This window comes from Varanus komodoensis, unplaced genomic scaffold (genome assembly GCF_004798865.1).
Source record: "Varanus komodoensis strain SLA01 unplaced genomic scaffold, ASM479886v1 scaffold15, whole genome shotgun sequence".
NCBI lineage: Eukaryota > Metazoa > Chordata > Lepidosauria > Squamata > Varanidae > Varanus > Varanus komodoensis.
Window position 1 is genome coordinate 25,787,050 of NW_025335440.1, and position 22,566 is coordinate 25,809,615.

General features: G+C 46.0%; 1 protein-coding gene across 1 annotated transcript in view; it reads left to right on the forward strand.

The window, feature by feature from the left end:
• CUBN (cubilin) overlaps positions 1-22,566 on the forward strand; it is a 180,362-nt gene that overhangs the window by 7,339 nt on the left and 150,457 nt on the right. Inside the window, exons 5-16 of the mRNA XM_044424708.1 lie at positions 2,454-2,492; positions 2,873-2,974; positions 4,971-5,074; positions 9,974-10,100; positions 12,521-12,689; positions 13,651-13,782; positions 16,241-16,336; positions 17,951-18,072; positions 18,678-18,864; positions 19,276-19,394; positions 20,366-20,600; positions 21,489-21,670. Of these exons, the coding sequence (XP_044280643.1) occupies positions 2,454-2,492; positions 2,873-2,974; positions 4,971-5,074; positions 9,974-10,100; positions 12,521-12,689; positions 13,651-13,782; positions 16,241-16,336; positions 17,951-18,072; positions 18,678-18,864; positions 19,276-19,394; positions 20,366-20,600; positions 21,489-21,670 (1,614 nt within the window). The remainder of the gene's footprint in view (positions 1-2,453; positions 2,493-2,872; positions 2,975-4,970; positions 5,075-9,973; positions 10,101-12,520; positions 12,690-13,650; positions 13,783-16,240; positions 16,337-17,950; positions 18,073-18,677; positions 18,865-19,275; positions 19,395-20,365; positions 20,601-21,488; positions 21,671-22,566) is intronic.

Genomic DNA, 22,566 nt, shown 5'->3' on the forward strand with positions numbered 1-22,566 from the left:
GTTATCAGAGTCCAGTCCTGTGCCTCCTAAGCATAGGAACAGTGTAGTCTCCCATTAGCAGTGCTGACACAAGTATCGCTTGCCAGCTCGGTCAGTTTCAGTGTGTGAAATGGTGCTGGACATACAGCCTTTCATCGCTGTTAGCAAAATGTCTCGGGCTACCTTTGATCTTGCTACCCAGCCTGTTGCTTGCTGCATTTTAATCATTCTTTGAGTAATCATTTGCTTTATTTATAGCTTTCATGCTGTTTTTGTAGGTATCAATGCACGGGTAAGTTTTGTTGTGACTTGAAGCCAAGCTTTAGGATGCAGTCCTGGGGCTCCTAAGCCCAGTCTAGATGCTCATAGGAGAGGCTGGAGTGCCAGCTCTGACCTTGGAAATGCATGCCGACCTTGGGGCACCCTCCTCCTGCCCTTGCAGCTCAGAAAGAACTGTGCTGGCTGCAGCGTCAGAGTCAAAGGCCAACTCTGCAACCAGCATTCTGAGGATGTTCTGGGGAGTGGGGAGGAGAGGAGGGAGGCCTCTCCTCCCCACTCCCCCCAGATGGTTCTCCTGGTGGTGCAGCAGCCGTGCTTGATTGTTTTGCCAGGATCAGCATAGGAAGCCCATTTAAGTTATATTCTTTAAAAATGTAAATTATACACATCTTCAGAAATTTAAAGATATTAAATTAATTACTTGTGCTTAACTCCTGATCTAGTGGAAAGATGGTAAAAATAGAGGACTATTCTCAAAAGCATCTGTCTATCAACAAGTGTCAATGGTCCGTTCATTCTTGACATAAGCTACTCAGTGCTCTGCCTTGGGAAGATATTGAATAGACTAAGAGCTTATTTAGAAGCAAATCTAAGTGCCTTGTATGGCTGTGTGAAATAAGATCAAGAAAATTTTATTGCACCAGCCACTAACGGACAGTATAGGACATCTACAGAACTCTGGAGATGTAGTACTAGGAATCTAGGAAAGAAACACGAAAAAGGCAAATATGGATAGATATTGTTTCCCTGTCCTTCGTCCATTCTGAAATGGGGGTGAAACAATCCAAAGCAATACTGCTCAGAGAGCTTTGATTAGATAGTGACGATGCTGCATCAGGGAACTGATAGTACAAACCGTCCAGAGGTGGGAAATCATCCTCATCATTTGATGAAAAGGCTGCATTGGCCCCTCAGAAGCATGTTGGGTGCCACATGCCAACAGTGGGAGGGGCCACCCTGCGCTCGCTCGCTCGCTCTCTCTCTCTCACCCATCACCACCATTCACACCCACCATTCACACCCGAACACACCATTCAAGCAGAGAACAGAGGAAGAGCCTTCCCATTCTCCTGTGCAGAGGGAATGTGATCTACCACTGGGAGAAGAGACGGTGCTGTGTCCTTCGTGGTCAGATCACTCTCCTACCTCTTTGCTCTGAGTTAGGGGTTGCCCTTTCATCTAAGCAGTTTGGAAGAGACAAACAACAGATATAGAATGATCTTTGGGTGGCACCTTGATGGAACGTTGAGGTACTGAATGACTTGTAGATGAAGAGATGCTAGTCTCCGAATGGTGTGATAGGTCTGGAGTGTTTTGAAAAGGCTTGATTTTTTTTCTGCCCTGCAAGGTGGCCTAGAAATACTTTAAGTAAAATAAACCATATATTTATTTAGTTTATATGTATTCTGCCTTTCTGCCAGAAATGGCACCCAAGCGGCAAAGAACAGAATCTAGCTTAAAAACAAAATGGAAATTAAAACATAGCAGCAAATCCTTCTAAAATATCACTAAAGGAAAAACAGTAAAAGAAATAAATAGCACAAAATCCTTCTGCAAGAGACCAGCTTATAATGCAAAGGCCTGATTTGGTAAAAACACCTTTGCCTGTTGGTGGAAGGGCAGTACCGAGAAGACCTTTTTCAAGCCCCCACCAAATGTGCCTCTGATAGTAGGGCTACAAAGAGCCCGCCATGAAGTTCTTACAGTCCAGGCAGAAGGGACTCTTGCATAGCCATCATGGAGAGAAGACGGTGGTACTTCTCCAGCTTAGGGGGTGGAACAGGTGTGTGATGTGCAAAGCAGCATCTTGGAAGAAAAGCAATAGAGGAGCAGAGAGATCTTTGAATTCATGGACTGTCTCCTGAGGTACAGGAATTCTTTAGGACTCTGCTGGTAAATATGCAGTCCTGCAGGCTTCTGTGCTTTTTCACTGCCACCTGTTCGGTTGGCATATTAATGCAAAAAGCAAATATTACAAATCTGTCATAAATCTCCAGTGCATGGCCATCAAAAGAAAACAAGTCTACAGATGCCCTGCTGTGGAATTTGCTACCACACATGGCAGTGAACACACAATGCTACTGAAATATTTTCTCTTTGGAAATCTATTCTGCTTTCTTAGTCTGTGCAATGTGCCTAAAGAAATATGACAAATATTTACCATTCTAATTCCCAAATACTTGTTTCTGTTGCAGATTGGGGATATAGAAAGCAGGCTTCAAACCTTTGAGCAAGTGAGTAATTTTATGGAACAAGGCAAAATATTATGCACTTTAAATCACACAGATCTAAATTGTGCAGCCAGACAAGATGCCTTCAGTCCTGGGTTATGCATGATGTGTGTTTCAGAAAGATGATGGTGGGGGGTGGACTGAAGACAATACAGATAAAAATAAATATTGATTCATTTAGAGAAATATCTACAGATACAGATATTTCTGCAGATAAAGCAACTGGATATCCCTCATTATTCACTCCTATCCTAGGTTTAGTCTCTGAGTTGCTGTTACCAGTACCTAAATAGATCCTAGCCCTTTACAGAGCTTTGGAAATTATTGAAAGTCTCAGCAATGCTAACAGAATGGGTTTGTTTTTTTTTCTCATTATCCTCCAGATCTTCTTGAGAAAAGCCTGTAGCAGTAATCCCTGCCAGAATTCTGGAACCTGCATCAATTTGTTGGATTCTTTCTTTTGTCTCTGCCCCAGCAACTGGCAGGTAAGGTAGCCATTTAGCATCTTTCAATTTGTGCGATGTATAAAGTGCAATACTCAACAGCAGTGTTGTTTAGAAAGGAGCAGATCCTTGCACCATGAGTTACACCAGTGGAATTGATGCACCTTTCAAAGTGCCCACTCTGCAGTTCACTTATGCAAGTGATATGCTGCACTAGGGTGGCTGCATCATTCAGCAGAGTGAGTCTACTACCTGCAGTAATCAGTGCTGGGTGGGGGCAGGCAGAGGTGGTATGACAGTGGAGGCAAGATCCGGCTGTGCCACATCAATGCCCTGTGCCTCTAAGCCACTGGCTGCTAGTAGGAGGGGCAGGGGATACTGTGCCATCATCAGTGTTGGGGTAAGAGTCAACTGCTGGTCCAGTCAGCACTTGTGATGCTGAGGTCCCCCAGACTGGTGGTCCTCGGAGACATTAACACCTATGCTGAGAAAACCTAATCTGGGTTGGCTCAGGATTGCATAGATGCCATGACAATCGCGAGGCTATCCCAACATGTTATTGGACTGACACATGCAGTGGAAAACACTCTGGCTTTGGTTTCCAGCTGGGCATGGAGATAGTGAATTGAAAGTGGGGACTCTGAATTGGACCATTTGCCATGGTTGGATCACTGCCTGTTGAAATTTAGACTAATGGCAACCTTTGCCCTCTACAAGGGGGAGGGTCCCATTAAAATAATCCACCCTGCGGGCTAATGGTTTCCACAGGGCCCTTTCTGGTTGATAATAGTTGGCAGTTCTGTTGAATCCCCAGTTGATCTCTGGACTACAGAGATGACCCAGGCAGTTGATCCCTCCTGAGCTCCTTCCTGTAGTAGAACGTATACAAAAGCTTGCTATACCCTGGAGGTGAGAGCACTGAAGCAGCACAGGAGACTTCGCTGCTATGAGCCCCCTCCAGCCAACTGTACATCTTGGCTATTCCCAGAGACTGTCTGCCCACCTGGGGCATCCAGTCTTGAGATAAGCATCTCTGTTTCTCTCATCTCAGTATCTTGGGATGGCCCACATTCCCAGCCCCCCCCCCCGCTCCTATCCCACTTCTCCTTCCCCCTCTGATTCTTTGAAGCCCAGCCAGGAACACTTGAGAACATGTGCCCAAAGCAGCTGTCTTTCTCACTCCCAAATTCTATTAAGCCCCACATAGCTTGGGACCAGAAGTCCTGATGGAATCCCTCTTCCAACTGCAATAGTACCCAGACATTCTGGTCAACATCTACAGCTTTTCCCTAAATGCCACCTCCAAAGGAGGCTCAGTTGGTGGCAACTAGGTGGAGGATCTTCTCTGTGGTAGCCCCCATATTTTGGAATGATCTCTCCACTAAGTTCTGCCTGGTGCCAATTTTACTATCTTTTCTCTGCTAGGTTAAGATTGCCCTTTTTACTGAGGCACGCACCAACCCTAAATAGCCTATAGGGGAAGTGGTCAGGGGGAGGTGGTATTACCAGCTGTTTTTTTTTCCCCTAGCAAGTCTAGCAATATTTGTTTCTTCATTTAATTTCTATTCCACCCAGTAGCCCAAATAGGAACTGGTCTTAGCTGTTCAGTTTTTACATTTGACTTTAAATTCTTTAATGTAAATACATGATGTGTTATTGTATTATTTTATATTTACTTTATTGTATTTATGAACTGTTGCTTGCCACACAAAAAGCGTCAGCTCCTGGGTGGTCCAGGAATAACAGTAAACACACAAATGTGCTTCTTTGCCTTTCTGGCATCAGTGGCTGAAGGGTTAACCATGCATGATTTCTCTCCCCCTGGACCTGCACACTTCCAATTTAACACACCTTTGTTTTAAATTAAGTGAAAACCTGCTATACATCCATGTGAGGCAAGGGAGAGTGAAATAATTTGTCTTCTGTGTTAATGTGTCACCTGAGCAAGCCAGGTGTTGTGCATGGTCACAGCAGTTCAGCAGAGCCAGTGTATTCCTGCTTCACCTAGGAAATAAACTGTATTTCTCTTTTCTCTCAGGGCCCATTCTGTTCTGTCGATGTTAATGAATGCCAAATATACAGTGGGACACCTCTAGGCTGCCAGAATGAAGCTACGTGCGTAAATACCCAGGGTAGTTACAGGTAACGCCTAATGAGCTCACACAGACCTCATAGCATTGCTGAGCACTACTAACTTTTAGGTTATAAATATAGAGTGTATGCGTGTGCTATTGGCGGGTGCAGAAATGATAAACGAACAATACGTGGACCAAGGCTCCTCTGACTGTCAGGAGAAGAACAGAGAATCCAGCCATGTGGTGCTATTGCTGGTGGAAGAACAGGATGGCCAGGCACCCTTCTATACAAGAGTCAGTCCTCTGTTTGAAGTTGTCCTCCATTTGAAGGGCTACCCAGTCCCAGTCCAACTTAAAGTACCATAAGAAACCATAAGCAGGGAGTGATGGGACTTTAAAATTCCCATCAGCAGACCACACCAGGCACACAAATCAACAGGTCTTCCCTACTATGGTAAGACACCATCTCTTATAATATTCATGCAATCTTTCTCCCACGTTTTGAAGTCTATGGGAACAGAGAGAAGAGTAGCATAGACCAGGGGTCCTCAAACTTTTTCAATAGGAACCAGTTGAAAGGTGGCGGCTACACGTGCAGGCCGGTGGGGGGGGGGAGGGGGCTGGATGCGCGAGCCCATGAGGGGGCGTTGGGCTTGCTCACTCGGAAATCTCCCAGTGAGTCCAAAACCATCTCTGAGCGAGCAAGGCACCGCCTCCAGCCCACGCTGCAAGGCAGCAGTGAGAGCGTGTGCTCAAGGGAGGCAGGCAGGCAGGCAGCCGCGGCGGCTCATTCGCTCAGAGACGGTTTGGAACTTGCTGGGAGATCTCCCAATGAGTCCAAAACCATCTTGGAGGGAGCAAGCCACCGCCTCCCGCCCGCGTGGCGAGCACATGTGCAGGTGGGGGGCAGCGGCGTGGGCCGGATGAGTGGGCATGGTGGGCCAGATCTGTCCCACATGCCGTAGTTTGAGGACTCATGGCATAGACCATCCCTCTGTTTCAGGGGTGTTGAACCTCTTTCAGCCCAAGGGCTGAATTCAGGTTTGGGAGCCACATAGCAGGTGCAGCTGAAAGCGAGGGTAAAAGGGCCAAGGTCAGAAGTACGAATACATAGTTTAAGTTAACATAACTTAAAGTTCTTACTGCATTTCTACCTTTTAGACTGGGGTGCAAAATGCCCAAGAGCTGGGAAATCGCCCAAGTAAATGTAATTGTGGAAAAGGGAGTGGGACCATTTGGGGAGCTCTGGAGATTCAGATTGCACCCCAGTTGGACTGGGTTTGGCTCTGAGGCCTGAAGTTATGCCCCTTTGCTCTGTGTGGAGTCCCTTTCTCATACATTGCATTATATGTATAGGAAGAGGAAAGAAACATACCAGGTCCTCCATCACAGCTTCTCGAAAGAGATCACCAGCCCCATAAATGTATAGAGCAAGACAAAATCCCCCTCTCTTGAGTAGCAGTTTCATTCATTGCTACATCACTCCATTGCTCTCCAGCTTCTCTGGTTTAAAAGCAGTTTCTTGCGTTATTAAAAAGTGGCTTTCCTAACAAAGCAACATGCTAGAATTTTCCACAGAGCATTTTGTTATTGTCTTTGGAATAATGACAACAAAAAATCCCATTCCCTCTGCAAATATTGGCCTGGCATGCTTCCTGTGCTGGGATGCTTTGTCATGAGTTGCAAGCTTTTACACAGATTAATTCAGGGCTGCAGTAATTCTTCTCAGCTACCACAATCTGCCCCAGAGGTACTTTTTTCAGTAACTCAGGGCCTCTCGGTACTTTCCTGAGAGCTGTTTTGTTTAAAACAAATGTTAGGGAGATTAAAGTAATAAAATTATAGGGTTAGAGGAAGGCTTGTAGGACATTTAGTCCAACCCTCTGTGCAATGCAGGGAACCTGGATTTCCAGTATATCCAAGCTGATGGTGGTCCAGCCTCTGTTTGAAGGTTTCAGTGAAGAAGAGTAACTACCACTCTGGTGTCCTTTGGTGGACTCCTTTTACTATTACTACTCAGGTATTACTCCTAAAATTCAATGGAAATACGTCCTCCTGTAACGGAAGACCACTCAATCTGATCTTGTCCTGTAGGCATGACTAGACCTACCATGTGACCATGGTTCAGAAATTTGAAAAGTATGAACATGCCTGTGCTGAATCTTGTCCTGTTCCTTCTACCTTTCCTTAGAGCTTCCCTTCCATTTTGACCATCTCTGTTGCTGTCCTCTGGACCCCTTTCAGAGGAAGCAGCTGACCCTCTTTGCCCAGTGGAAGGGCTGGTCTTAGGCATCTGACTTGCTGCTGTTACAAACAGAATCCTGGACTAGCTGGACCTTTGACCTTATCCTACAGCCAGGTTTAATATTCTTGCAAGAGAGGAGTGGATGACATAGAGGACTGTTCAATGGAAATGAATGAAGATAGGATTTAAAAAAATACTGAATTAATATTTATGTCATACTGAGCAAGACCAGAAGGGTGATGATGGAGCACAGGGATGGGTACCCTGTGGCCGTCCAGATGTTTTGACCTATAACTCCCACCAGCCCTAGCCAGCATAGCCAGTGACAAAAGATCTTGGGCGCTGTAGGCCAGTATGGAAAGCCACAAGACACCTACCCCTGATGCAGTATGTAGCAAAACCAATGTAGCTCCTCAAAGATTAGTAAATCCATTGTAGCCCATACTTTAGCACAGCATGGTGGAAAAGTAAAGTTGTTGCTTTCCAAGAACCCCATGATCTACAGATTCCTGGGATTTACAGGTAAGGGATCATAAAATCATTGTCTTGAAATGTAACTTGAAGGCCATCCAGTCTAACCCACTGCCCAATATACCATGCACAATCCAGAATATGACAAGATCCCTGGCAGACAGCCATCCAATAGCAATTTAAACATACAGCACTGGGAATATCCTTTTTTATACAGAGAACTCTATTACAAAATTTTAAAATTTGTGAAAACTGAAATATAATAATGTTCCAATCCACATTTTCATCAATGAAAATCAACCTCACTGGCTCAAAAATACAAACTGAATTAATTCTTCCAACTTTGCATTTTTGTATTGAAAAAATACTATAGAAATTATTGGAAATCTGGCAGTGCAACAGTCTTGTTAAGAAAATGTGTTACCTGCTTTGTACTTGGAATTATCTTAAAATGGTTACATGCCATTGCAATAGTAATAACGGTGATAATGAAGAGCAGAGGACTTTTCTGAACAAATCTTTCACTCATTCATTGTTTAGATGCTGCTCTGGTGGAACAGTCCTGTTGACTTTCCTGTTTCCAAAAGCCTCCACTTGGACAGCTTGAATGCAGCGATAAATTAATATGTTCTTAGACAAAATACAATGGAATCTAATTCCTCTTCAAGCACTTTTGTCAGTGCAGGACTTGATGTTCTGAAATCTGCTTGACTAGTCATTTGGGCTGTGTGGACACTTTTTGAAGTGCCAGCCAAATGTCCTTTTTTTGAACTGGGGAGGTTTGCTTTGTTTGATCTGTCCCAGACTGAAGAGTAGGAATCTGGAAGTGAAGAGAAGCTGAATGCTTACACAGACTCGCTCTAAGCACATTTACCAGGGAATAAGTCCCATGGCCTGAAATAAACAATTTGTTAAAAGACAATCCATTCTGTTATTGCTCTGAAGAGAGAGGGTGCCAAGCCCTGAAACTCTGAAATCTCAGTTAATCAGTACCACATCACTTGAAGGGAGTACTCAGTAACCCGAGTTAGTTTGCATTTAATGTATCAAGCCAAACAACTAATGATGTAGAACATTCAGAAAAAAATTATATTCCAGTTTTCTGGCTGCTCTTGAACCAGATCTATGAGAATGTATAGTTAAAGCAAAAATCTTCCATTGTTTTATATATCTATATCTATTTCTACAGATTTGCAAGCCTATGTCTCTTCTCTCTCTCTATTGATATGGATATATCCTTTCTTAGCCACCTTTCAAGATCATTCTTAAATCAGATTGCAGCACAAAAGCAATAGAATTCAACAGATATTAATGAAATTTATTTTTTATCGTAAATATTAGCAGTTCAAAAGAAGTTCTGTAATAATGAAATACTATTTTAAAATAGCTACCAGCAGCAAATACCATAGAAATCTCAATTAATGCCCAGTGAATCTTTAAAACTTGCTTAAAAGTAAGCACTGATGGGGCCAGCCATGTGTCTCTCAGGAGAGACGTCCATAAGGTAGGGGCCACCGCTGACTGGTCACAGGATCATGAGCAAGGCTCATCTGTCCCAGAACGCTGGACTTGGGCGCAGCGCGTCTCCTGGGGCTGCGTGTGCCCAGGCCTCCGAACGGTTTCCATGAGCTTCAGCTCTTGGGTGATATAGAAATGTAACGCACAGCAGGTGGCCATCGGGCTGTCCCACACTGGCTTTTTCTGTTGGCAGGCAGCAGAAAGTTTCTGCATTGGCCAGTCTTGGTATAATCCTCAGAAAGTGAACTTGTACCCTTGTCCGGGCAACAGTGCAGTACTTGCTCTTCATTTCCCTCCATACAAGAAATGCAAAGGAAGATCCTACTTCATTTCTGGTGCACAATCACCACACCATGCCTTTTACGAAGGGGAAGCATCCTGGTGCCTCTCAGATGTTTTGACCTACGACTCCCATGACCCCGATCACTGGCCATCCTAGCCAGGTCTCATGGGAGTTATTTGCCAAACATCTGGATTGCTTATTCCCATTTTACATACATGCACTGGACAGGAGCTGGATGCTGCCTACTTTCTTTACCCTTCATTGATTGAGTTTGTCTTGTAACAAGGCTGTATTTGGAAAATACAGGAGGTAATAAGCATTCTGTGCGTATGGATTAATGCATAATATTAGCAACATATGGCAGGAAACTGGTTAACATCCAGTGCATCAAGCAGGGCTTTCGACCAATGAAAGGATGCTGCACCATTAATCCATTCTTTATCCAAAAGCTGCATCTGTACGCCTGAAACCTATGGATTCCACTGCGCATCCAAATTTGATGACTGCCATGGGGGATCTCAGGCTCTTTGTGCACATGGGCTCTGTATTGACGGAAAAAGAGAGCAACCCAACCAGGTAAGCAAGCAGCCCTTCTTAAGATGGACAATGACCCAGCATGGTTGAAATTAGTGGAAACTGCAGCTGCAATCATAGTTCCCTGTGAGCAAGTCCCACCAATCTCAATGAGACTTGCGTTGGCATTGTATGATTGCGCTGGAAGTCACGCAGTGATTTAATTTTTGTAATGAGTTGATCAGGACTGCCTTGTTTCAACTAATGTTAGCTGAATTGGGGACAATAATTGTCTTTTCACTTGAGTAATATATGAAAAGAAATTTATTTGGTTCCATTCCACACGTTGTACTATTGTTACAAGCTTTAGCAAGGGCATTTTCTTCATAAAACATTTCCTTTGCACTAAATGGATATTGGTAAGCTAAATGCCTTGTAATATTTATAACCTTCTCCTCGTTTGCCCATGTGCAATCTGTTTCCTACTTTGCTTACCTTTCCTTTGTTTACCCTGTTCACACAGGACACATCCTAAATTTGCCTGTTGTGCAATCAGCATGGCGTTCTCCTTTCAAATGTCTCCTGTTGCAAAAGTCATGCATCCTTTGTTTATCCTTTCTTTGTCCACGATAGGAGTCTTTCGAAAGGCTTAGGGTGAGGGTAAGGCACCAGGCTAGTAGCTGTAGAGTCAACTGTAGACCTGGTCAACTCCAAACCACCTGCTGTTCTCCCCTCCTTGGTTCCTCTGTGTTTGAACCCACTTGGACTGCACAACCCTGCGGACAAAATGTGTGCGTGCTCTGGTGAGATTCCCAGGCACGCGCGAGAAGCGGCCTGTTTGGGTGGGACTGATAGCTCAGACTGAGGATGATGGGGAGTTGTCTGAACCAGACGAGGCTCAAACTCCGATAATGGAATTGTTGTAACAGACAGGCCTGCACCTGCAGACTCGATCTCTCAGTGCCAGTCTGAGCCTGCTCTGGATGAAAGTAGCTCAAGAACACCCTTGGGGCCCAGTCTCCCTGCCCGTGGGAATGGAGCAGAAGAAGGACGGGAGGGAGGAGATTTGGAAATGGGTAGTCTCTCGGATGGAGAATGCCAGCCTGCTGGAGGGTGGACCCAAGGGCAGGTCGTCACAGCTGCAGGCTGGCCCAGTTAGGGCTCAGAGTGCAGAACACAGGCGTGGCCAGTTCCATAGCACCCCTCTTTCCAGAGCCAGGCCCCGAAGGGTTCATAAGCAAAGCTTTGGGTAAAGTGGGGCAGAGAGGGTACAGCATCTCCTTGTGTTTGAGCAAGCATGAGTGTTTGAGGCTTATGAGTGCTTAGAGTCTTCCATGCAGAATAACACTGCTTACAGGAAGTGCTGGAGAGACTGTCTTGCTTGGGAGGGGACGCCAAGCACGCAGCATCAGTGGGACATGTGGCTGAGCAAGGGTTCAATGAAGAGATAGTACACTTTGAGGAGTATTCGGCTCATAACATTTGGACAGTGGTAGGTCATTTGTAGCCCTCTGGATGTTGTGCGACTCCAGCCCCTTCCTGCCCAGCCGACACGGCCAGTGCTCAGGGATAATCTGTGTTGTAGGCCAAGACTACCTGGAGCTCTGCAGGTTGGCCACCCTGATGCAGGGCTGTAGTGTTTAGCAGCTCCAGGTCAGCGTGTGAGCACAGGGAAAGGGATGCTTGAGTATCCCAGGCTGCTCTTTAATCAGACTTTTTGCCTGCGTTATAAAGGCTTTTCAAATTCTGATCTTAGGAAGGAGGTCAATTCCTGCAACCCCTGCCTACCCCGCCCCGGAAATATATAGGCCTTTTATGGCCCTCCTCCACAGATCCGACCACCTCTCACCATCAGCAATGTTTGTAAGGTCTGATGAGAGTTAAAATCCAACAACACCTGGAGATCTACACTTTTCTCATGCAAAATAGATAAATGTCCTTATTGCATGCATTGCACCCTGATCCAAAAAAATTTGGGTGCCCTTGCCATGTGAGTGGAGATCTTTGAGCAAACTTTCCCCGATTTCAGCAGTAGCAGCTTGCCAAAGGGAAAACAGCCCGAGCCCATTTGCAGCTTGTAATATTTGCACCCATCTCTTTCTCTGAGGATGCAAGTGCAAGCTGTGCTGATTGCTTTTAATCATATTTAGCCTGCTGCCCCATTTACTGGTGAACATGCTCTGGCTTATTCTGGGTAAATTACAGGTCTCCTTTCTTGAATGGGTGAACAATGTTCCCCACTGCCGGTGCACTTTCCGTCTTTATTCGTAAAGGAGGGCGAAAGCTGCTGGTGGTGTGTGTGCTTGTGCACACACATGTGCAAGCATGGTAATAACTGGAACAGAATTCCTGTAAAGGCAAATTACTGTGTGATTTCAAGTCTGCCTTGAAATGAGCAATGATATGAAAGGAGTATTAGGAACAGCTCCTCCTGTGATATTCACAGTCGTTCATACTGCCCTGTTTCTGGCTGTTTTTCGCAGCCAAACTACACCTGTATCTGTGATGCTGGTTGGATGTCACCGCAAGGAAGCCCTGCCTGTTCAGCCGATATTGATGAATGCAGCCTCCCGAAACCTGCCTGCTCACAGAATCCTCCAGTGCGGTGCTACAACACACCGGGCTCCTATTTCTGTGGTCCTTGCCCAGCAGGTGAGGAGGACTCTTTAACCTAAGAGTAATGGGTAAAAATACCTATTGGGGCTATTGTTTGCTAGGTTGAGTGCAGGTCCATGCATCTAATTGGTCTCTGTAGCAATATACATATATCTATATATGCATTTAGATTTTCTGAAACAATCTTTCTGCAACCCCTCATTTCACCTGAAAGAAAGCTTTGGCATAAAAGAAAGCTTTTGACCCAGGTTGTCTTCTGGAGACGCTTTCAGACAAGCAGCTCTGCACCCGAAATCTGAGCTCATTCAGGAGGAAGACTGCACCTCAGTGGCCAGCTGGTTAGACTTGCTGTGGCAGGCTGGGCTGGGTCCCAACCCCAGGAGGAGTGGACAGGGGTGCAGCCCTCCATGCCTGTTCTGGTTTGCCTTAAGACAGTGCCAACACAGGAGGTGCTGGCCAGAGTATTTGCCTTGGGAACTGCTGTCCCAGCAAAGGAAGACGGCCATCAGAGGCCTCAGGAAGGCTCACAGAGCCTGGTTTCTCACGGCTCCACCGCCCTTGGATGCTGACTGTGGTTCTTCAGGACTGCAGTATTTGCAGTCCTCGGCTCCTGCAGGGCTGAAGAATAGGAGAATCTGTAGACAAATGAGTTAGGAGACAGGAGAGCGATGTGTTCGGGCTGGGAGGGATACAGAAGGAGGTATGGGGCCCCTCTTGAAGTGGGGTGAACTGTTCCCAGTCTGAATTGGGGTTCTTCTCAGGGTATGCAAAGCCTTGGAACCAGGAGATGTGACAAGCAGGGGGTGTCACTCTCCTCTATGTCCCTGGGCAATTTATGCTTTCTCCAGATAAGCTGCAAGATGCATTTTTGGTTTAGTTGCTGCAATAAGAGACTGAAGTCTTCTGGGGACAGAAGAAAGGGCCGCACAGGTCACACTCCTTTATGTGAAAAACAAAAACCACAACACGCTTGTTGTGTATCTTTCCCTTTTCACAGGTTGGGAAGGAAATGGCTACAGTTGCCATGATATCAACGAGTGCGAGACAGCCAACGGAGGCTGTTCGACTGCTCCAATGGTTCCGTGTATCAACACACCGGGATCCTTCTATTGCAGCCATTGTCCCCCAGGTACACGATGGCTTTTCTCCAGCTGGGTGGACCAGTTGCAGCTCAGGTTTTGTAGAATTTAATTCCATACATACTGAAAAAAAGGGCAAATGTTCTTTGGCAAAAGGTAAAACCTGTTCACTGAAAACCACCATGCACACTGTTTGCACTGCATATAACAGTCCCGTAAGTAAGTCTGCAGACGTTTCTCATCTGCAAAGAATTTTACTGGCCTGCGGAGAGGATAGTAGCCTGTGTTTCCATGCAAGGTAGGGAGGGGAATGGCCCAATGGCTCCTCTTGCATGGCCCATGTGGCCATTTGGTCCCTCAAGTCTTAAAATTGCTTTCCAACCAAGCACACTGATTTGGCTCCCTTTCAACAGCCGGCTGGGTCATGTCCATGCTTGAGAAGGAAAAGATTCTACACTGCTAGCATCAAGTGGGCAGGAAGAAGAGGATGGAGCAATAATTTTTCTCCCATCAGCTCACAGGATTCTGTGCAGTCTCTCCCTGCCTTTGGTGAGCAGATGAATTGTTCAATGTAAGGCTGAACATAATAAATGGAAAGGTGCAACAGCTTTGTTAATCCTGTCCTTACAACTTCCTTTACTCTGAAGTGAGTTTTATTTATTGATGATATAAATTAAGGGGCATTCCAATAAAGAGCAATTTGTGGAGCTCAAGTATAACTAATCCCTATACTTGAGTATGAGAAGGAATTTCTCCCAAGACAGATTTTATTGCAAATTGTCTGCCTTCTTCAATAACATGTTTACAAAATTATTAGCTACCCTGGGTCTTTTGTAAGGAAGGCCAGGAAATTAATAAAGTAAATACTCTTTCTATGTGTGTGTGTGCACATGTGTGACAGGAGCCTCACAAAATGGTTCACAATTAAAATGAAAAGCATTCAGCATATAAAAGAGAAAACTGGAACTGTAATGTAACAACTTATATAAATATATTAGCAGTTTAGAAATTTCTCTGGGCTCTAACTTCCTTAAAAGTGGAGTGGAATTTGTTGGTCTTCAAGACCATTTAAAACATACCAGTGAGAGAGCTAATGGCACATCCTGTGGGAAAAATGGAATGGAACCTACAGTAAAAAGGTCCCGCCTCCGAAATCTACTGAGGAGATCTTAATGGTGGACGTGTGAGTCAGGCCCCTGGAATTGGTCTTGGTGCTTGAACAGTTTTATAGAGGTGTAGGTGGTCCTTTTGGATATAGCATAGCCATCTTCCTTACTTGACAACGTCTTAATTAGCAAACTTAGGGAAGTATACATGAGAGCAATTCCATTTGAATTAGTGGGGTCATGTCTACAAAAACATGCACGGACTGGGGTGTTACAAAATAATGCGTGATATGGAGATATTGGTAGGGATGTATTTTTCCGCTTCTCTTATAGCACTAGAACCCTGAATTATCCCATGAACTGTGTTTAAGCAGGCAATTAAGGACAAATATAAGGAAGCATTTCTTCACACGGTCCTTAACCTATGCAATTTGCTGTGGGCTGTAGCCTACTACCCACTACCCCAGGCTGTAGTGAAGGCCACTGATTTGGGTGCCTTTAAAAGGCTGTTGGACAATTCATGGAGGAGGCATGATTTCCACACACATGTCTCCTCCACGATCAGAGGTAGTATGTTTCAGCATAGCAGTTGCCGGGCAGCAGTTGCTGGGCAGCGTGATCAGGTGGGTGCTCTGGCACTCGTGCCTGCTTGTGGGTTTCCCACAAGCCCCAGGCTGATTCCTGTAGGGACTAGATAGAACTTTGATGTTATCCAGCCTGGGTCTTCTTTTGTTTTTATAGCAGGTTACATAATAATGGTTGGACAAACAAAACAGGTTGTGATGGAACACTTTGAGGATCTTTGTGCCTGGTCCAGAAAATGGTATTAAGGTGCAGCATGTTTGGGTGAAACTTTGGATGATATTATATAGTCTGAGGATCTAGCAAGGGTTTTTCTAGGCTGCTGTTAAGGCTCTCTTCTGAGCCCAGGTTTGTTGGATGCTCTGGGCAATGCGTTGCTTCATCTGATTCTGCCCCTCTGGGTGCGTTAGCCAGGCTTGTGACCATGATGGTCATGGATGCCAGAGCGCAGCTGTTTGCCTTAACTTCCAGAGTGATATGACATCAGGGGTGGTTACAGGAACCCAACATCTGGCAAAGATCCAGGGAAGAAAAAAAAGAACAGCAGCTGATATTGCAAAGTCATAAGACTTGATTCTGCTCACCAGAACGCCTGCTGATTTCCACACTAAGTTAACGAGAAGGTTTGTGCTGATGTCAGGGAGATTTAAGCCAGACTTCCTGGGGTGATAAAGCTGAAAAGGAATTTGCCCCTGGCAAAACGAGGGCTTCACTCAACACTGCGCTCTGTCATGCGCTTTGAGCTGCGAGGCTGTACAAGCAAAGTTGAAGCTATCATATGACACCGCAGCTTAGTAACAAACTGTCTTATTTAAACCAGGCTATGAAGGTGATGGGAAAGTGTGTACCCAAGTTAACATTTGCTCCCTAAACAATGGAGGTTGTCATCCACTTGCAGCCTGTACCAGCATATCAGGTAATACTCATCATAATAATGATAATGGCTCATGCTTTGTGTGGGGGCTGCAATGAAGACATTTTGCTTCCTGATGCAAAAGATAAGATGGCGGCCCCATCCCATTCCATCCACAGAAGCTGACCAAACTGGCAGCTGAATCTTACTTCGAAACTGCGGTAGGGCAACATTTTCCACTATGCCAGAGAGCAGGGAGCGAGCTGGGGTGGGGTGGGGCTCATGGTTGGCCATGCGGCGAGCATTTGTACATGCAGAGCTTGGCTTCCAAGGTCTTCCTGCTGCTCCTTGCCCCCAGTGTCTGCTGCTCGACTGGCCCCCTCCCTTGGCCCATTGGTAGAGCTGTTGGCCCTGTGGAACTGACCCCCAGTGGGCCCTTGTGAGCGCGTGCAGTGCTTGGAATGTTAGACTAGGACTGGGGAGCCTGTGGCACAAATTCACACTCAGCCATGCAGCTCCCTGGGTGACCTTGAGCCATTCACTGTCTCACTAACTGGCCTGCCTCGCAAGGTTGTGGTGAGTTTAAGATGTGGGAACCATCCATACCACCTTGAATATATGTGTGCGTGAGTGTGTGTGTTTTGAGAGAGAGAGAGAGAGAGAGGAAGTAAATAATATCATAGTATCATAGAATAGCAGAACGTAGAAATGGAAGGCCATTGGCTCCAATCCCCTGGTCAGTGCAGGACTTCAAATTGGGTTTGAAGTTTCTCCATGATTTTAATGGCACTTTTATACAGCAAGCCTGAGGTTCCTTTTGGCCTCAGTGGGAAAGAAGAAAGATTCTTGGTTTTGAGATTTTAAAATGTAAAGTAGGTAATAAAATGGGTGGGTGGATGGATGATAGATATAGATCTAGTTTATACCATGAAGTAGGCAATAAATTGGATGGATGGGTGAATGATAGACACAGATACATATCCCATCCCATCTTCCCGTCCGAGACTCTTAAGTTCTTGGCCTGCCCTGCCCTTTTTATGTGGCCATTTCCTGGCAGCCTTGCATTCCTCATGAGCAGGAACCAGTCCCAGGGAGGCATTTCTCAGTCCAAAGGAAACTGGGAATATGGGAAGTTCAAAATAGCAAGTCAGCTGCCTGCCACCACCTCACCAAGACATTTTCACAGCCAGGGCTGCTGTGGCAGATGCTGCCTCCAAGTCCAGGGGTGCAGCCCCCAATAAGCAAAGTTATTGGTGCACCAAATGCTGAAAATACCACAAGCCCCTGTCCGCGTGGCAGCAAAGATGCAAAACAGTAGATGGAAGATGTGATCCTGTGCGTGTTTAGGCAGACATCTGTGGCTCTCTGGGGTATGCTGGGAGCTGTGGGCAGAGTAAACATCCATAGGCCTGCGTCCTCAGAAACCAGCCCCTAGCTGGCATGTCCTGACAACCCAAAACAGCTTCCGGAGAAGGCTGGCTCACCGTACCTGGCGATAAGACTTTCCCTGCTTTCACTTCTCACTCCACCAGTGACTTCTCCCCACCACACCTTGTGGGGCTTCCACATAAGGAAAGTTTGTGCAGTTGTGGAGCACTTTGGAATCAAGATACCCCAAACCATGAAAAGCACCTGATGAAATGTTCCCCCTCGTTGATTTGGAGCCCTCTTTTGCAGGCCTTGTGCCCAGTTGCGTGTGCCCAGCCGGGTACTCTGGGAGTGGCTACGGCGCGAATGGATGTGCGCCACTGAGCACCGTCTGCCAGACACAAAACCCCTGTGCCAATGGGCAGTGCCTCGTAAGTGCCGGTGCCGCCTCTCATTTCCAATACTAGGCACGAATTGTTATTAGCCTGTGCAACACCAATGGCATCAAAGCATGACTTGACTCGTACCTTCTAAGTGCATGTAAAATTATCTGCTGATTTTAAGAATATGCATGCATTACAGATTAACTGTTTAACCCTACCTGTGTTTACTCAGATGTGAGTCCCAGTGTTTTCAATGCTGTTTCCTTCCAGGTAAGAGTAGATAGGACTGCAGGTGCCTAATTTTCTTTCCAGGAAGGGCTGTTGAATCAAGAGAAAATTAATCCAACTTTTTCATAACAAGCACTGATTAGGAAAGACAAGTTCAAATAACCAGAGCAAAGTACTAGCATGTGAAGCTTGGTGAGTAAGGCAGTCGTTATGACTGGGCTCCATTTCTTAAAATGGTCAGGCTTCAGCTTTTTTCAGGTTAGTTTGCATAAATGTTCTGAAATCCCATTCTTGGCTGAATTTAGCACATGGCACCTGTGTGGCACAGCATCACCTAAATCATACAGAAGTCATCACAGGCTAGGGAGGTCAGTAGCTGACTCAGGTTTGGTGAGTTTCTCTTTCATTTGGGTTAATGTGTGCAGGCTACAGTCTCTGGCTATACCTGTGTATGCGATCCAGGCTGGACTGGGGCCACGTGTATGGAAAACATTGATGAGTGTTCCAGCAATCCTTGCCAGCATGGTGGAAGCTGCGCTGATGGGGTGAACGGCTACTCTTGTGAATGCACAAGCAGTTGGACTGGACCCCAGTGCCAGATGCCCCAACAAGGTAAATGATCAGCAAGCTCGGGGTAGGATTCCACCCTGGAGACACTGCAGAGTGTGGGAGGAAGGAGAAATGTGCTGGCCTGTTTTCCACCCCAGGTGTCCATCTGCAGCGCTGACTTGGCTCCAAGGCAGCAGGATCTCCTCTGGTCTTAAAAGGCTGCCGACATTGCCTGGCTTCCTACCTCGTGGCTCGTTCATAAAAGGAGCTGCATTTGGTTTCTGTGCTCGCCCGACTGCCACGCCATTTCTTGTGGACAAGGCAATGCAATTGGCTATGCAAGGAAGCACTTGAGAGGATTCTCTCTCTGTGGAAACCTTCATATGCAAATATTTCCACCCTTCAGCAGTTCCACTCCACTTTAGTCAATCAAATGACAGGAATTAACTGTTTCACTCTTTTCCATACTTGCAGCTTGTGGAGGGTCACTTCTGGGCCTCTCAGGCTCGTTCAGCTACCCGAACAATTCAGGCAGTGAGCAATATGGTCGGCAGGTCAGCTGCAGCTGGGTGATCAGGACTGATTATGACAAGGTAAGGACTGGTCACCGTCAGAATGACAGTAAATAACAGCAACCGACACTGCTTACACGGAGTTTAAAAATGGACTTCTGTACAGAAGTGGTGCACATGCTGAATGATGGGAATGGGCATAAATAGGAATGAATGGGGAGGCATTCTCCTCACATGGGGGGTGGCGATGGTGGCATCCAAACTGCTGCAGATCAGTTCATTCCAATACTTCAGAAATGTGGGTTTGTTGAGCTGATAACTAAGCCTGGACTAGGAGAAAGGCCAAGCTTATATTTCAAGAATGGGATTTGAATTTTTGCTTGGATGTAATGATGTAATTTGATTTTTTTTTATTTTTTTTTTTTGCACCCTTTGGGTATGCAGTGAAGCAGGCAGATGCTGGTCAGCTCAGCTGATCTTGTTGCTTTGCTGCATAATGGCAAACTGGGGTTGGCACCATGTGGCCTTCCGGATGTTTTGTCCTACGGCTCCCATGATCTCTTACCATTGGCTATACCAGTTGGGCTGATGGGAGTTTTAGACCAGAACATCTGGAGAGCCATATACCCCTACTCTTGCAGCTGAACTGCTTAGCTAGTAAAGTCCTTTTTGAGACTTCAAGGGAACATTGCGGTATCCTCAAAAGGAACATGGCAATGAGATAATCCAAGATCCCCAATAGCTATCAGGTTACTGAAACAATTAGGAGTGTCTGGGATTTGATTCCTTTAGGCAAGTTTTTTGTCTATCTCAAAGTCTCGCTCTATCTCTTTTCCCTTCCCTTGACCTTTAGATTTCATTAATCCTTCTGCTTGTTCTGGGGTTTCTCAGGAAATTATAGAAATACATGACTGTGTGGACAGGTGTGGTATCTAATCTGCACAGTGTAACTGTATAAACAGTATCTAATCATCCCTTAGCAACTGAGACTCACTCAGCCTACAGATAGAAAAACATGCCAATTGATTTGACCTCAATTCTTTCTTGTTTAGATCCTGCATATCACTTTTCCAGTCTTCCAGCTGGAAGAAAGTACCAGCTGCAGGTCTAGCTTTCTCCAGGTTCATGATGGAGAGTCAACAGCAGCCAACATGCTGGGAAAATACTGTGGATCATCTCCCCCAGCAGAGCTTTCCAGCAGTCACAATTCTCTGTATTTCTTTTTCTACTCTGATCACATGGCCAATGCAGGAAGGTTCACAGTTCACTGGGAATCTCAGCAGCCTGGTAAGGGCAGGAATTTGCTTCTTAAAAGTCACTTCATTTCTGGCTCCATTTGAAAGGATCAAGTGCTGAAGGGCAAAACCTGGAGTAGCAAATGAAGCAGAGATCAAGTCAGTGAGTCACACTGTTTTGAGAATATTCACTATAAAACAGGCCTTTTCTGAGCACAATCTTGGTTCATGGCTGAACATTTTACTCATTCCAAGCACATACAATATCTTACGGAAGCTTTATGTGTTCACACAGTTTCTATTAAGACCATTTTTCTGCATATGAAAGAACATGAAGCCCATATAGGGCTTGTCATATACGGCAAATATGCGCTCTGTTCAATGTCCATAAGACTGGGCTTGGGAACCTCCAGCATGCAAGAATAATCTGACCCACAGAGATTCCCCATTTGACATACAGAGCTGCCTTGGATGCTCCAGGGAATTGGGAATCCTGGTTGTTATTACACATAATGACATCTCCATAGCTCAAACAGGGGCTAATGAGAGCTATTTCCCCTGCTGAGATGTGAACGCTTGCCACACTCCTAGCAGTGACCCAGGTCCTTCAGAAGCTCTCTCACCCATCACACTGAGCCCTGTTCCATCCCCACCCAAGGTTTACCTGTTGGTGGAAGCAGCCAAGTGACCAGCCTGCAGAGCTTCTGAAGTCTAAAAGCAGCAGATGTGCCCTTTACCCAGGGTATTTGAATGCTCACAGAGTATTTCAGGTGCTCTGAAAAATTACACAGGCCAGGACTTATTGCATCTGGATCTTTGCTACTGTTGCCAACCAGGTCCTAAGGAACCTTAAGAAATGTTGTTTTCAAGGCACTTGATGTATGGTGAATGCATAAATAAGCTAAGAAGTTTTCTCCCTCTTCTCCTCCTGTCATTTTAGAGTGTGGTGCTGAACTGACCGGTACTTATGGCTCAATTTCCTCACCTGGCTACCCTGGTAACTACCCTCCCAACAGGGATTGTTATTGGACCCTCTCAACCAATCCCAGCCTTCTCATCACATTTGCATTTGGCACACTGAGTCTTGAACACCATGATAATTGCAGCGAGGACTATTTGGAGGTAAGTTATATCAGGAGAAAACATGTGGTTACAATGTCCAATTCGAGATTTGTGTACTGCTGCATGGTGTCACCAAACAGATAGCATTTAGCCCTCAAATTCAGGGAGGCGTACCTTTAAAATAGTGCTATCTATTGCACCTCAGCCCATGGGACTAATCCAGTTGTCCCAAGTTCCCCAAATTAAGAGCTTTATGTAAAAATATACTGGTATGTTTGGTACTTTGGCCCCATTGTACGTGCCTCCGGTCCTAGTCAACACTGGACTGCGTCCCACAAGAGTAGGATTGTTGGAGAAATCTGCACGGATTCAAACAGGTTGGGAATCTGCACTGGCTGCTTCTCTAGGGTTGTGAGAACAACCTTGGAGAAGGGGTTTATGAAGCATTCAGGGGGCGAGGGGACATCGGCACTACCCAGATAAGTGCCTCAGTTTCCTTCCTTCCCTCTCCAAAGCGACATAGTTAGATGACCAAAACTGGCTGCCTAGCTGCTTTGCAGAGATGGTGGGACACAGAGGTGGACAGAGGTGATCTTCACCTACATGTCCCTCTACAGCAGGGGTCTCAAACTCAACTTCCCTGGGGGCCGCTGGAAGTAGAGTCTGGGTGAGACTGGGCCGCATCAAGTATTCCACCCCCGCGGTGGTGGTGGGCCGCTCATCCCACGGCCGGCCTGGGCGCCGCCGGCGCTTTGAAGGCCGCAGGGCCCCTCCCCCGTGCCCCGCCCGTCCTGGCAATGGGCCCGCGGGCCGCGCGTTTGAGACCCCTGCTCTACAGTAACTCTGTGACCAGAAGTGTTGGTCAGAAGGGTTGAAGAGATGAAAGTTATTCTCTCTCTGAATATGCCTGGGGATTTACTGTGATTTACACACTTAAATATATTACTTCCTTCTCA